General features: G+C 29.4%; 1 protein-coding gene across 3 annotated transcripts in view; it reads left to right on the top strand.

Moving 5' to 3' along the window:
* The window catches only part of spri (Src homology 2 domain-containing protein sprint), a 57468-nt gene that overhangs the window by 18841 nt on the left and 24091 nt on the right, over positions 1-14536 (top strand). For 2 of the 3 annotated variants that reach the window (XR_015433218.1, XM_016065696.4), the window contains exons 3-7: positions 6319-6449; positions 7470-7740; positions 10918-11112; positions 12440-12627; positions 14135-14229. Coding sequence is in view for 2 of the 3 variants with exons in the window: in XM_016065696.4 (XP_015921182.4) it covers positions 6319-6449; positions 7470-7740; positions 10918-11112; positions 12440-12627; positions 14135-14229 (880 nt within the window). In the remaining variant the exon portion in view is untranslated. The remainder of the gene's footprint in view (positions 1-6318; positions 6450-7469; positions 7741-10917; positions 11113-12439; positions 12628-14134; positions 14230-14536) is intronic. The other variant, XM_016065697.4, reaches the window with a different exon arrangement.

Raw genomic sequence — 14536 nt, 5'->3', positions numbered from 1 at the left:
GGTCACTGTTTAGGGCGCAAGTAAAGGGAATCTTTTTCTTTGATCTATGTTAGCCCTAGAGTGAAGAGAAGCTACCCTCCCTGAAATGCACTATTCTTGTTTCCATAGCAGCAGACAGCCTCAAACTAAGTGGCGGGGGGAGTTCTTATCATAGATAAACTATACAAATGTATTAATTTTAATAGTATTTAATTTTCACCAAAGCTACAGAAATTTCTTGGAAGCGAACCGATGAAATGAGAAAAGCGGGTGAAGATGAAAAAATAAAATCAGAAGTGAATCAGCTGCAAAATTAAAGGAACTTGCTCTAATTTTAAATAAGATTAAACGAATTTGTCAACTAATCAACTGGAAACTAATAAAGCAAGTTCATTACCCATTTCAAAATATAAAAAAATGTTGTGGTTACTAAGTGTATAATCATTTAAAGTCAAATTTGAAAATTGTCCCCTGTTTAGTAATATAACTTAATTTTCATATCCCTTTTTATGTTTATTTTAGTGAAAGTTTGAATCACTTAAATACAAAAGCATGTTTTTTTTTTTTTTTTTTTTTTTTTTTTTGGTATTAAGTTTCCGCAGATCTTGATTAGTACCAAATAAAACAGATTTCACTGCGTATAATTGTAATTCAATTTTTATTTTACTACCCCTGGAGAAAATCATCTTCGAAGAAACTAAAAGTTGGCAGGTATACTAGACGTACTATAATATTCAATGTAAAATCTTAATTATCAGGTGATACTATACAATACAGCTTTATTGTTTTTACGCGGTTTGCACTTGTTTTCGTTAGTGTATTAATGAGTAACATTGTAATGCGATACGTTAGAAATAAATACAAATAGGAAGTATATAGAAAATGTGAATGAAAACCCATTGCATGTATGTTTAAATATAAAAGTATTTCATATAAACTCTGTGCAAAAATTGTCATTATTGAAAATCTACAGTGCGTCTAATAATTTGGTCTAATTGTTATATTATACTAATACAATACCCGATATGATAAATATTCTATACTTATATAATATATCGTCTAATTTATCCTATCGTCCAATTTATGTTATATATAGTCTAATTTAACAAATTGATACACGAACGTGAACAAGTGCAAACCAGTTTCAGTCGCGTAATAACAATAAAGCTGTATAGTATCACGTGATAATTAAGATTTTACATAGAATCTTATAGTGCGTTTCATAAATTGTCCAGGAATTGTAGATATGTTTCTTGTGGCTTTTAAAAAATTGGTCTCTTTTTTTTTTCTTCTTTTTCTTTTTAAAATGGCTTAATTTTTTTCTAAAAAATAATCTTAAAAATATTTTTAAAATTAAAGTGAGACAGGACTTGTTGATGTAATTAGAAACAGAAAAATTGACTTCTCAGTTGAAGTAGGTCGTTTGAAAGGGTTGAGAAAAGACAAATTTCACGCCTTGACGATTTTAGCGATTGAAAGGAACCATAATTCCAATTTTCGAAAGTAGGTTTCCGAATACTTTTCAAATGCTTTCACCGGAAGTTGATGTCTTGAAGGGAAAAAAATAGATATTAGGAAGAAAAAAAAAATTTTTTTTTACTTTCATTTATTTAAGGTTATTATATTTTTAAAATTTTTTTTCTCTTGGTAGTATCGATCTTATTCAAGTGCTACTTTTTATTTTTTTAATTTTTCTGACTTATATAATACTTAACGTAGGATTCTGAATCTTTTAGAGGACTTTAACATAATCAGAGACATTCCAACACTTTTATTTTATATCCGTCGTTTAACAGCTGACCCAATTTTGGGTTTACGACTGCTAATGTTCAACTCCGTAGCCTTGTAATTTTGAACCAATCCAGAAGACAAGGAAACTCCTAGATCAGTACCCCTAGAGGTTTTGATTTATTTTGGGATCATGGGGGACTTTGCGACTCAACAGATTTAACGTGCATCAGTCACCATTTACTACACGGGGGTCTTCCGCCAGCCTGAGATCGAACTCACGAACTCTTGGACATGGGCCCAGTGCTCAACCAACCAGGCTATCTCGACCCAAACTCTTTTATGAAATGATTCAAAGAACTTGTATAATTTTATTTTCATTAGTGCTAAAACTTGAAGGGGAAATACCTTGATATTTTTTGCACATGGTTCAAGCCATAAAAATCAAGTTAATGACTTGAAATAACTTTTAGTTGGTAGTCAAATATGCTCGTTTTAAAATCATAGTAGCTTTTAAAAAAATTTACAAATAAAAATTATTTTTAATAGTTGAAAAGAAAAACTTTATTTTTTTAATTAACAAAAAAAAAAATTTTAGCCCCCTAAAAATACAAAATATTAGTGTATTTTTACTAATTTTTACTGTAATTTTACTGTAATTTTTACTAATTTTTACTAATTTTTACTGTAAAATTTACTGTATTTTTACTATACAAAATATTAGTGTAATACTAGTGCCTGTATGAATTTGGGCAGTATACTATACTCAAACCAATTACCAAGTTTTATCTCAATAAATTTATTTGAAGTTGAGTAATCTCGCTCGTTAGGTTAAAAGAAAAATTTAATTAGGAAAAAAACAGATCTAAAGACAAAACTTTGAATAAATAACTTTAAACAAAAATGTGAGTTTACGAACGATTCCAAATAAGAAAATGGGTGTGTTATTTTCTGATTGCAGTGAGTTTTGCCGTACTTTTTGAAAGTTTTTTTTAGTACTGTGAAGCCTCCAAGAAAGACCACCTCTATTTACGACCACTTTTGGGAAGCACAGAATTTTTTCCATAGAGTTTATTATGTTGAAGAAAACTTTAGGAGAGACCATTTTACTGTGGTCGCTCCCGAGAGGTTTCACTGTAATATCTTATACTTGATGTTAAATTGATCAGAACAACACAAGTCATAGCATATAGTAATATTTTTCAAAAAATCGAATATTTTGTGCGTAATTATGGACGCATTCTTTTTTTTTTAAACATCTAGGCATATATATTATATGTATATATATTATGTAAATACATACACCGAAGAGCCATTACATTATGACCACCCTCCATCTATAACAATGGTCTCTCCCAGGAACAATGTTTTCATGGGGCACTTTAGGACCCATAATCCTCATAGAACAATCCCGGACGTCTGCAAGCTACTTGAACATAGTTGCAGACCAGGTTCACCCATTCATGGCAACAGTTTTTCCTGCGGGGGATGGTGTTTACCAACAGGATAATGCACCATATCATAAGGGTCGAATCGTCGAGGAACATTCCAGTGACTTTCAAGTCATGTCTTGGTGCCCAAATTCACCTGACCTTAATCCAATAGAGCATTTGTGGTCCTACTTGGAAAACCAAATTCGTGCTGCCACGCTACCCCCTCGCAATGTCAGGGAATCGCAGGACCAGGTGGTAAACGCTTGGTCCCAGATACCTCAGACTACCTATCAGCACCTTGTGGAATCAATGCCACGGTGGGTTCTAGCAGTTTTGAGGGCTAAAGGTGGTCCTACATGTTATTAAGAGGGTGGTCATAACGTAACGACTCTTCGGTGTATAAAACTTTAAACAGCAACATTCCCTTATATAGCAGATTCAATAAAACTTTCGTTGTCAGAATTTTAGTTTTTAGTACTAGACGACTCGTTTAGTACTAAATATACAATACTGAAAAAGACTTTTTAAATTTTGAGGAAGCGTTTAACAATAGGTGTTATGGTTTATATTTTGAATAGATTACATTTTTAAAGCGACTGATTTTTTTAAAATTATTGTTCTATTCCTTTGCGTGTCAATTGTAATTTCACTATAACCTTCTCATTTGAATGAGTTAATACCGTAAGTAAATCTCGCAGTGCCCTTAACAACATCCCCTCAAACTCTTGAGGGCTGTTACGTAACTCACGCTCAAAATAATAAATAAATAACACGATGACCTGCAGAGGTTGAACAAAATAATAGAAATGCTTCTGTACAACACTTTTTTTTATCGTATTTCACAAGAAAAACTTAAAGAATAATTTAGAAATGTTTAGATCATGCGATTTCTCATACTCATCAATGAAGTTAGAAGCTTCTAGAGGTTTGAGGGACCGACAACAAATTACGAACGAAAAATAGTGTTTTTGAACACCCTGTGCCAAAAAATATAGCAATAAATTTCTTATTCGTAACAATTATCTTGGTTATTATATACAATAATTGCACAAAATTTCTTAAGCTTTGCTTAAATATTTATGGAGATATGGGCATTTTTATTAAAACTAATTTTTTTGTCTTATGTGTTTTCGTTATAACTTTAAAAATATTTAATAAAATTTTTTTTAAAAAATCGGAGTAGTTTAAAATTAATTACAAAATTATTACTTTAAAATTTGAGAGAAATTTACCTAAAACTGCGCAATGTATGAGTAATTATAGTAGTTATTTTAAATTGCGCGTGCCTGGTGAAAAATTAAAAAAAAAAAAAAAAACTTTTTTTTTTGTAGTGAATCGTATTTTTGGCAACTAATTTTAAAAGTTTTAAGCAATTTTCTAAGTAGTTTTCATACTTTTTAAAAAAAGCTCAAATTGATAAGAGGCTTTCACAACTTTTATTTTGTACTAGTAAAGAAGATTTATTAAAAATAACACGAAATTGTTGGGGGATCATCCCCCACAAAAGTTTATCTTTTTTTTCCGCATGTTTCTTTTTTTTATGCAATCCTGTTTCGGTGTATGAACATTTATTATCAAGTATTATCATTCGATATTTAATTTTGTCTTATGATACAAAATAATATTTATAGAAAAAGCCCTTATCATTTTGAGTTCCTTTTAAAAAGTACAAAAACTACTTAGAAAATTGCTTAAAACTTTTTAAATTGTTAAGATATTCGAATCGGACTCTTTTCATTAGTTGCCAAATACGTTTCACTACAAAATTATGAGGAAAAATTTTTCATTTTTTCCCACGCGAGCGCAGTATAAAATAACTACTACTTGAATTACTCATGCATTGCACAAATTTTTTTCAAATTTGAAAAAAAAAATTTATTGATTTTAAATTACACAAGAAATTTTGTTTAATTTTATTGAATATTTTTAAATTTACAGCAAATAAAAAAAAATACACGACAAAAAAATAGTTTTTTTTTTTTATATATAAAAAGTCCATATCTTCATAAATATTTTAGCTAGGCTTACTTAATTTTGTGCAGTTATTGCATTTAGTAACCAAAATAATTTTTAAAAATTACAAATTTATTGTTACATCTTTTGGTTAAGGGTGCTTAAAAACACTATTTTTCGTTTGTAATTTAATAAAAAGAATGTTTTTGAACACCCTATACTAAGAAATATAGCGATAAGCTTGTAGTTTATATGAAATACGTTTCTTATTCTATGCAATTGCAGCTCAAAGTTTTTGTGAACCTAGCTTAAATATTCATGAAGCTAATGTACATTTTTATATAAAAAAAAAACTAATGTTTTTTTACTTACGTTTTCTTACTAGTGAACTGCTATAATATTCCATAAAATTAAACAAAATTTTTAGAGTAATTTTTAGTTTATACTATAAATATCCTTTTAAAATTTGAAAAAAATTGGGTAAAAATTGCACAAGATATGAGTATTTAAAGTAATCCTTTCCTACTTCTGCGCATTTACAAAACTTTTTCATAATTTTGTTTAGAATCGTTTCTCGTTACTTATGACAAATGTCCGATTTGAAAATGTAAAGAGTTTCTAACATAGTTTCTAAGTAGCTCTTGTACTTTTTTTTATAGTGAAAGCTCTGAATGATAAGGTGTTTTTCACAAATACCATTTTGTAATAAAAAACAAAATTTGAAAACAAATGGTAATACCCCAAAATGATGGTCCTGACAACAAAATGCGATGGTATTGGGAAATAATGATATAATAGGGTACAGTTCTATATAATGTCATATATGCAACAATAATTGTTATTAAACTTTGTTTTATCTTACAAAATGGTATTTGTGGAAAACCTTTTATCATTTTAAAGCTTTTCAAAAGAGTACAAAAACTACTTAGAAATATTCTAGAAACTTTTTTCGTTTCAAGATATTTAAAACGGACTTTTGTCATAAGTTTTTTTTGTGGACAGATTTGAATTTTAGGTTTTTAATAAAAGGAAGAGATCAATAATTTTAATCTCTTAATGTCTATAATTTTTGCCTCTTAATTCTAAAGTTTAACTGTAAAATTTTAATGTTCAAAATCTAAAAAATTTAAAATTGCTCTAATTAGTTTGATAACGAAATTTATAATAAATGATATTTTTTAAATTTAATTTCATGTTTCCAGATTTAATATTTTTTATCTTTTAGCTGATTAGTGGTGTTGCCCATGACTTAGATTTGATGCTACAGGATTTGTTCCCTGATGCAATACCGTCACCACTAAGGGAGGAATATGGATTTACAGACGACATCATCTTGGACCACGAATCCTTTGCCAAGTGCGTACTTTATATCATTTGTCCTCACTATTAATCTTGAAATTTATGGTTTTCATTTCTGCATATTGAAAGCATACCTGCCAAGTCTGCTGTTTTTTAACGAAGACTCCTATATTTACAACTATCTCCTGTTAACCTGTATATTTTCAAATTTGTCCGTATTTGTTGAAGAAAATTGGCGATAAAATGTCCACTAATGGAAAAAATACTTCTCTTATTCCTCAACAGATGATCCTATTGCCAGTACTGCAGTATATTGAGTGTGTATAGTTTAAGTAATTATAAATAAAGGTTTGTAAAAAATCGTCTTTAGATTAAGATTTATATACTTCGCTAAATGTAAGTGCTTATATTATTTACGATTTTGAATTTCTCTTTTTAACTTACATGTTTATGCATAATGTATCAAAACTTTACTTTTAGCCCTAAAAATGTAGCAACTTTTTTGTATGTTTAAATTAACATGTTATTTATTTTTCGCTATCTAAAAAATCAGGTTACCACAATGAAACAATCAACTTATTAGTTCTTAAAACCAATCATCACTCGCTATTTAAAAACTATAATGTGAAGGACCAACTGATTTAAAAATACTGTTACAGCTAAGGAAAATAACATGTCATTAAATTTATTTTTCAATTTCTAAAAAATCTAGTCAAAACAATCAACAAATTAAATGATAGAATAAGAGAAGTAAACTTTTAAACTTGACTATACAGAAGTGTTAATGTGCACATTACCTAGCTAAAATGTTGAAAACTCTTGATTCCGCATTTTGAAGAAAATCAGTTTATCTGTTTATTAGCTAGGGTAATGTGCCAGCGTTTGATTTTTGACATCAAGCAAGGGTGCCATCCTCTCTGCAGAGGTTGAAAAATTGCAATGGTGTGTCTTCGGATCATCTTCAGGGATGTTTACCAGACTGTTGCCAATGGCCCATTGTGCAGCTGTAGTGCGACGTAAATAAAGTACCTACTTACCTATCAGAAAATATATTAACAATAATTTATCTGTTTCCAGCCGTGCCTCTGTATTGGAGCAGTTCATGCGAAGAGCTGGATCAGATGTCCAAATCCTTGGGTCTGAGAACGTCAGCGGCGAGTATAGAAGCAGCAAGTCCCTGTTCGCAGAGACCCCAACATCTGACAGCTGTGACGGTAAAACAACACCCACTAGTGCTTCTTCTTCTTCACCTCCGCCTCCTGCTCCACCTCCTTGCTCTGTGCAGTATCCTGCTGAATATTCTGCGCACCTCATGGGCATGCAGGCTTCTGAGTCTTTGGAGGCTCAGGTACCTTTTGCTTCTCTCTAACTGCTTCTAATACTTCCATCCTTACTAATATTTATACTTTGACTAACTTTCAATTCACTGTCATTCAACACCTTAATAACTTTCGATCTAATGTTCAGACTTTCACATACTAAAATGCTGATTCAAAAATGCTCCTACATGGTACTTGACTTTGACTAACTTTCAATTCACTCTCATTTAACAGCTTAATAACTTTCGATCTAATATTCAGACTTTCACGTACTAAAATGCTGATTTAAAAATGCTCCTACAAACATGGAAGATTTAACTTCTTCCATGTTGACCCAAATTTCATGTTAAATTCCAGACATACAATTCTCCTAGGTTAACATGGAAGATTTGACTTCCATGTTAAATTGCAGGCGCACAATTCTCCTAGGTTAACATAGAAGAAGATTTGACTTCTTCCATGTTAACCTAAGAGAATTGTGTGTCTGGAATTTCGTTATTTATTTAGCAACTAATTAATATTTTATGAATACTTTTTTTTCTTTTTATTTATTGAAATGTTCTCTATTACCTAATTTTAAAGTTGTTAGTATTTTAAAACTTGAACATTTAAGAATTTTGACCTACATCTTCGAAATTTAAAATTTGGTAACTAGGTTTGACAGAAAATATTTCAATGAAGTTTAGGGCTCGTGGGCTAACACAGAGGAAATCCCTTTCCTTGTATGAAGAGTTCAAAGGTTTAATCCTAAATAGGATAATTTTTTTCTGAAAATGATATAAGTTATTCAGACATGATAACATAATTTCTGAAATCAAATACTTCTACAGAAAAGTTTCAAAAAGTTATGCCCTCTCCGGATTTCGAAGTGATCTGATCTAATTTCTTAACTTTGAATACAGTCAGTTAAAATTGTCACTAAAGTTATCAAATGATGTGCATTACAATGCAATTATAATTGATTCAAAGATTATTTATGTAAAATTCTTTTTGTGCTCTGTATATTTGCTTATTAAAAACTATTTTGGCAAAATTATGATCTAATCACTTTCTCACTATTTATAACTGTTGTTACTAATTAAAATTTTATTCTTCCTTTTTTATTGGCTATAGCAATAATAAATGTTTTTAAAGAAATTTAATGGAGAAAAAAAAATTAAGGAAATTTTTTTCTTTTATGATTTGAAATGTCATTTTTTAGCCTATAATATATAGTTTTATAATTGTATCATTCAGTTGCAAAATTGGCTATCTTCTCAAACTTTGGAAATGCGTTTTTGTTTTTTAAAGGTTTTAATCAAACGTTTCCATCACCTGCAATTCGATCAAATCGTCATTTTATATACATTTGAAAATCAAATTTTACAGCAAAGCGGGGCAAATCATTCATAGGGGAAGCTGCAAAGTTGACAATCTCTATGCACACTAAATGTCACTTTTGATTAAGAATCTACTTATCACTTTGTGTTTAGCATTGTTGTGTCTTTACCTGTGACTATACAGGTTAAGCTTCATGTTGAGTTTTGTTTATTTTATTTCACTTATTTTTTTTATTTATTAATTTTTATTTATTTATTTTTGTTTGTTTATTTTTATTTATTTATGATTTTTGTGCAAAAATGTGGGGAAGCTCCTAATAAATCAAAAAAGGAAAGTAATCCTATGTCATTAAAAAGAATTAAAGCCAAAGTAGGGCTGTAATGAATATTCAGCCACTATTCAGTATTCTACCCTTTCCTTGAATATTCGTTTGGTCGAAAGTATTGCTAAATATTCGCTAAACAGGGGTCTGTCCAGGCCAAATTTACTACCATTTAGCGGTACTTTCACAAATTCAACTTTAGGAAAAACAGTACTTTTGCAAAATACTTTTCCTTAAAATTTCATTTTTGTATCCCGTAAGAAACGATAAATCCATATTTTTGTCATATTTTTGTGATGATTTTTTAAGAAAATTTTTAATTTTCACAAATTATGTCTAAATTTTCACAAAATAGGTACCTCTCAGAAAAACCTAGACAGACCCTTGCTAAAGTATTCCGTAAAAAGATATTTTTCAACAAATTTTTTTTTTAATTTGAATAGATTTAATAAAGAATAGTCTAAAATCGTATTTTTTACTACAACATTTTTAGAAATAGTTATTCACACATATTTGGTAAGCTCTAAATATTGTGCATGACTTGCAAATTTATATTGACGAAGACAAATGGATAAGCAAAATTTGAAGAATTAAAACTAGATTGCATTATACTGAACCATGAGTAAAAAAACCAAAAGTTTTTTTTTAACACTTAATCACATTAACTTGATAAAAACATGGTATCTGTGCACCTGGAAAGTCATGAACTTCGGTTTTGAACGAAATTTGTCATGGAATGTCATGATTTTTACTATTTTTTAAAAAAAAATCATGGAAAGTCATGGATTCAGGTTGCCGAAAAATCTAATTTTTAAAATGGAATCCACCCCCCCCCCCTCAATTTCATAGTGTTCTTAATATTCCTAACAGAATCACTGCTGACAATCATATTTTATTAGAATATAAAATGTCTTTGTCATGTTCATTAAAAATTATGTTCTTTAAAAAAATGAAAGAAAAAACATTTCTAGAGCGAACTATCTTTTAAACTTCAGTGATTTAAGAATTTTTATCATTTATTTATTTTTTTTATCAATTTAAATTTCAAGCCGAAGCAAGCCACTCATTGGCGATTTTTTTATATTTCGAAATGAGAACAGACAAATAAGGAGTATTTCTTTACTTTCTGATGAACAAGAAAAGTATCTTCAGAATATAATTCTGCAGAAAAAACGAAGAAAAAAAATTTGCTTTTGTATTTTTATTTCAGCTATTTTATTGCTTCAACTCTTTCTTTACTCTGTTTTTTAAATTTATCATCTTTAAATATGAAGATGCAGAGTATAGCAGTTTTGGTTGTACCTATCATTCAATGAATGTTATTATAATGCTTTTTTAAATTTATTGTTACGTTTTTGTCGGAGAAAATAGTAACTTCTTTAAGTCATGAAAAATTCTTGGAATAAGTCATAGAAAATCATGAAAGTTATGAATTTGAAAATCTAAAATGTAGCAGATACCCTGTACGAAGTTTAAAATTTGTGATCTATTTATTCTATTGCACTACATTTAGTTGAACTTTTTATTTGTCTGATATACATTAATATTTTTATTTTTAATGAAGTCTGCTATGGTGAGTAGTTCATCAGTCAGTTCAGTCCAAGAAACATCGGATGGTGAAAGCAGTCATACAAGTAGCAGTTTTGCACCTTGTGACATTGGTCTTCTGGAACGCTTAATACGCACACACCCTATATGGTTTTTGCCTGGAATTGGCCGAGCTGGAGCTGTACATTTGTTGCAAGGAAAAGAAGTGGGGGTAATCATCAAACTTATCATTTTTTCTAAAAAATGCTCATATGCAAAAAATTTTATAAAAATTGTAAAGAAAGCTTTGCCAGCAGTTTAAGTTCTAGTTGTTATTTTGTCTAAGTATTATAAAAAATTAGATATTTAAGTAATTGCATAATGTTTAAAATGCACATGGAAGGAAAAATTGATTAAAACAAATTAATATTTTCTTTTTTAAAAAGTTATGGTTTGTTTAATAAAACTGGGCTCCACATATTCCTAAGTAATGCAAAATAAAACATTAATTTGTAATAACTGTACTGTTAAGTCTCATTGTTTTTCATTTGTTATTTTTAAGTTACGAGAGCCGATTTAAAGTATTTAAGTATGCTTTCTAATCAATTTTTCTGCTTAATTTTAATAATCAGGGGTGATTGTGCTCCAGAAAAATCTGGATTTTTCGCTAACCGTGATCCGAAAATTTCCGGAAGTCCGAAGCTCAGAAATTCCAAGAAATCATCTATCACCTTTATTTATAAAAATTCTTGTATATTTTATTTAAAAATATTAGAACTAGAATTCATGCTTGGCATCTCTTTCATTTGTAAATATTTTTTCTGGTAGAATAATAAATGAGATTAGTGATAAAAGTAAACTTTTACATAATTATTCATTTAAGTTTTGCAGCATTTAATTTATTTAGAATTTCGTGTTTTGAAAATATCAATGATTTAAATTTATAAAGACATTAATTTTTTTAAATCTGTCATTTATGATTTTACTCAAGAAATTTTCAGGAATTTTGAGTTGGGCTCACCATCACCCCTAGTAATATAAAAGTTGAGGTATTTGCGTAATGCTTAAAATTCGCTTGGTAGGAAAAATTGATTAAAACAGTTTAATATTTTCCTTTCCAAAAAGTTATGGTTTGTTTAATAAAACAAAGCTCCACGTATACCTAAGCAATACAAAGTGAAACATTAATTTGTAATAGCTCTTAAGTTTCATTGTTTTTTATTTGTTATTTTTAAGTTACAAGAGCATAATTAGTTTCGAATTAAAGTATTTAAGTATACTTTCTAATCATACTTTCTACTTAATTTTAATAATGCATTTTACTCATATAATTTGCTTGAATGTTGACGACTAAAATGTCAGGATTGTGATTATATGTAAGCTATCATTAATAAATCTTTCTTATTTTACTACAGTAATGATTCACCCATTTTTGATTTAAAAAGTATTGAAAGTGTCAGTTAATTGGGTTTTTTTTAAAATTGTAGTTAGATTAATTTGTGCATAAAATATAATGTTTGTCTTTTTATACAAATGCTAATGATGACTTGTGTTGTTAGAACTTCATTGTGCGTCAGTCAAGCAAGCCCAATACAATGGCCCTGTCTGTTCGGCTGCCTGAAAACAAAGGACCTTATGTGGAGCACTACTTAATTGAAACTGTGGGTGATGCTCAGTTGCGATTGGAAGGCTCCGACAACAATTTTCATGCCATCCCTATGTTGGTAGCTCATTATTGTCAGTGCTGGTGAGTTATCATTGCAGAATTTAATTTTGATGCTACGTATCTTGTTTTACATGTTGCATAGCGTTTTTAGAAGGTGCTTATTTTTTTCCCATTTCTTAGAAGCCCTTAAAGGTGCTTTTTTTCATTGGGTGTTTTTTAAAAGTGCTTAATTTTTACCTTTACGAAAATCAGATTATTTTCTTTACCCTGTCGATTTTCGACACATATTATGCAAAAGCGTGCTTTTCACATTGTTCTATTCAACGTTTTCACAGTTCATTCAACCTCAATCTATTTTGGTGTCCTGTCAGTCCATAACGTATGAAAGCGTCGATTATTTTACATGTTTGTTGAAATACTTGCGAGTCCACATGTGCTTCTACTGAGCTGGGTTCAGTTAGATTCTTGCACTCTCATGTACAACTCTGCTGCATTTTGCAAGATATTCTCAATTTCGGGCTTCGTTTTCCACCCTCTGATATTGAACCGAAAAAATCTATTGAGTATTTTATAATGGCTGATACAATCAAGAAAAGAGTTCTTTGTCAGAAACTAGTTATTTTATCATGATCAGGTAAAGTCTTTGAAAATTATTTTACATTTGGTTAATGTATATTGTGCAAAAAAAATTTTTTGAGTGCTTAAAAAGTACTTAAAAGGTGCTTACTTTTTGTTTAAAGATTTGACTACGCATCCTGTTTTAGTAATAGACATCCGAGGAGCAATTACTCCATTAGAGATTTGAAGACTTAAAAAATAATGTATCTTCAAAACAAAAAGAATCTAGCAGTTTTGACAATTATAGTTAAATTGTCTTCATGTCCTGTACACTTACTTTGGAAAAAAAATTTAAAAATTAAATGAAAATTTTGGAGATGAAATTAAATTTTTTTAAATGTAAATTAATGTTTACAGTTGGTTACTTCCATAACAGCCAGTTTTTAATTTAAAAAAAATTTAAACTATCAGGAACACTTCTTATTGAAAGTAATAATTTGAGGAAGTGTGCATGACACAAAAACTTGTTTTCACAAAAAATATGTTGCATTTTAACAACCAATCAGGATCAAGATACCCTTACTATGTCACTTGCAGGTATCCTATTAGAAAATTTTTTGTAGATTTTTCACAAAAAGTCTAGGATGGTAGCCTGTTTCTTTTCTGCAAGGACAAAGAAATTTATACTGTTTTCATAGCTCCTCATTAATCAGGGTTACCCCTAAAATAACAAGGAAAATGCAGGGAATTTTGAGTTTTTTCTTCACAAACTGGGAATTTTGTTTCATCAAGCTATTTCATTTACGATAGCATTATTTTCATGTGTACAGCTGTTCCTTTTTTTTCCTTAAGTTTTTCCAGCAATTAAAACTAGTATAGTTACCCAATATAGGTCACACAAGAGCACAGTAATTGTGATTCCTCTTAATATATTGTGTATAATATGTTCTGGGAAAACAGGGGAAAAGATTTTTTTCTTGATTTAAGTGACAACCCTGTTCATCCACATTAACAAGAGTTCTCATTTCAGTGATGAATTACCCGTGCAACTAGCATTGCCATACTCTCTTGCTCATGCTGCCTCCTCAAGACAAGAATTGTCATCACTGGCTCTCTTAGGACAAGGTAATGTCAATATCTACAATGATAACAAAATTAGTACAAAGGAATTAATTAGTAATTCTTTGCTCATAAAAGTGAATAATATTTTTATAGGATAATGCTTAAATATATAATTTTTTATTAGGCACTCTCTTATTCTACTCAATCATCTTATAATAAATATATATGCGACAAATGACTATACTATGTCTTAGCATTGTATTTTCTAGTCTCATTATCTTATGAATTGCTGAGTTTTAAAAAATTAAATAAAAAGGCTTGACTGTATCTCACTGAGTTACTTGAAATATTTCTTTTTAGTATTATTGTA

Source organism: Parasteatoda tepidariorum, chromosome 4 (assembly GCF_982258835.1).
Source record: "Parasteatoda tepidariorum strain Cologne lab strain chromosome 4, Ptep-v5.0, whole genome shotgun sequence".
NCBI lineage: Eukaryota > Metazoa > Arthropoda > Arachnida > Araneae > Theridiidae > Parasteatoda > Parasteatoda tepidariorum.
The sequence above is the reverse complement of the archived record's forward strand: the minus strand, read 5'-3'. Positions and strand labels throughout refer to the sequence as shown.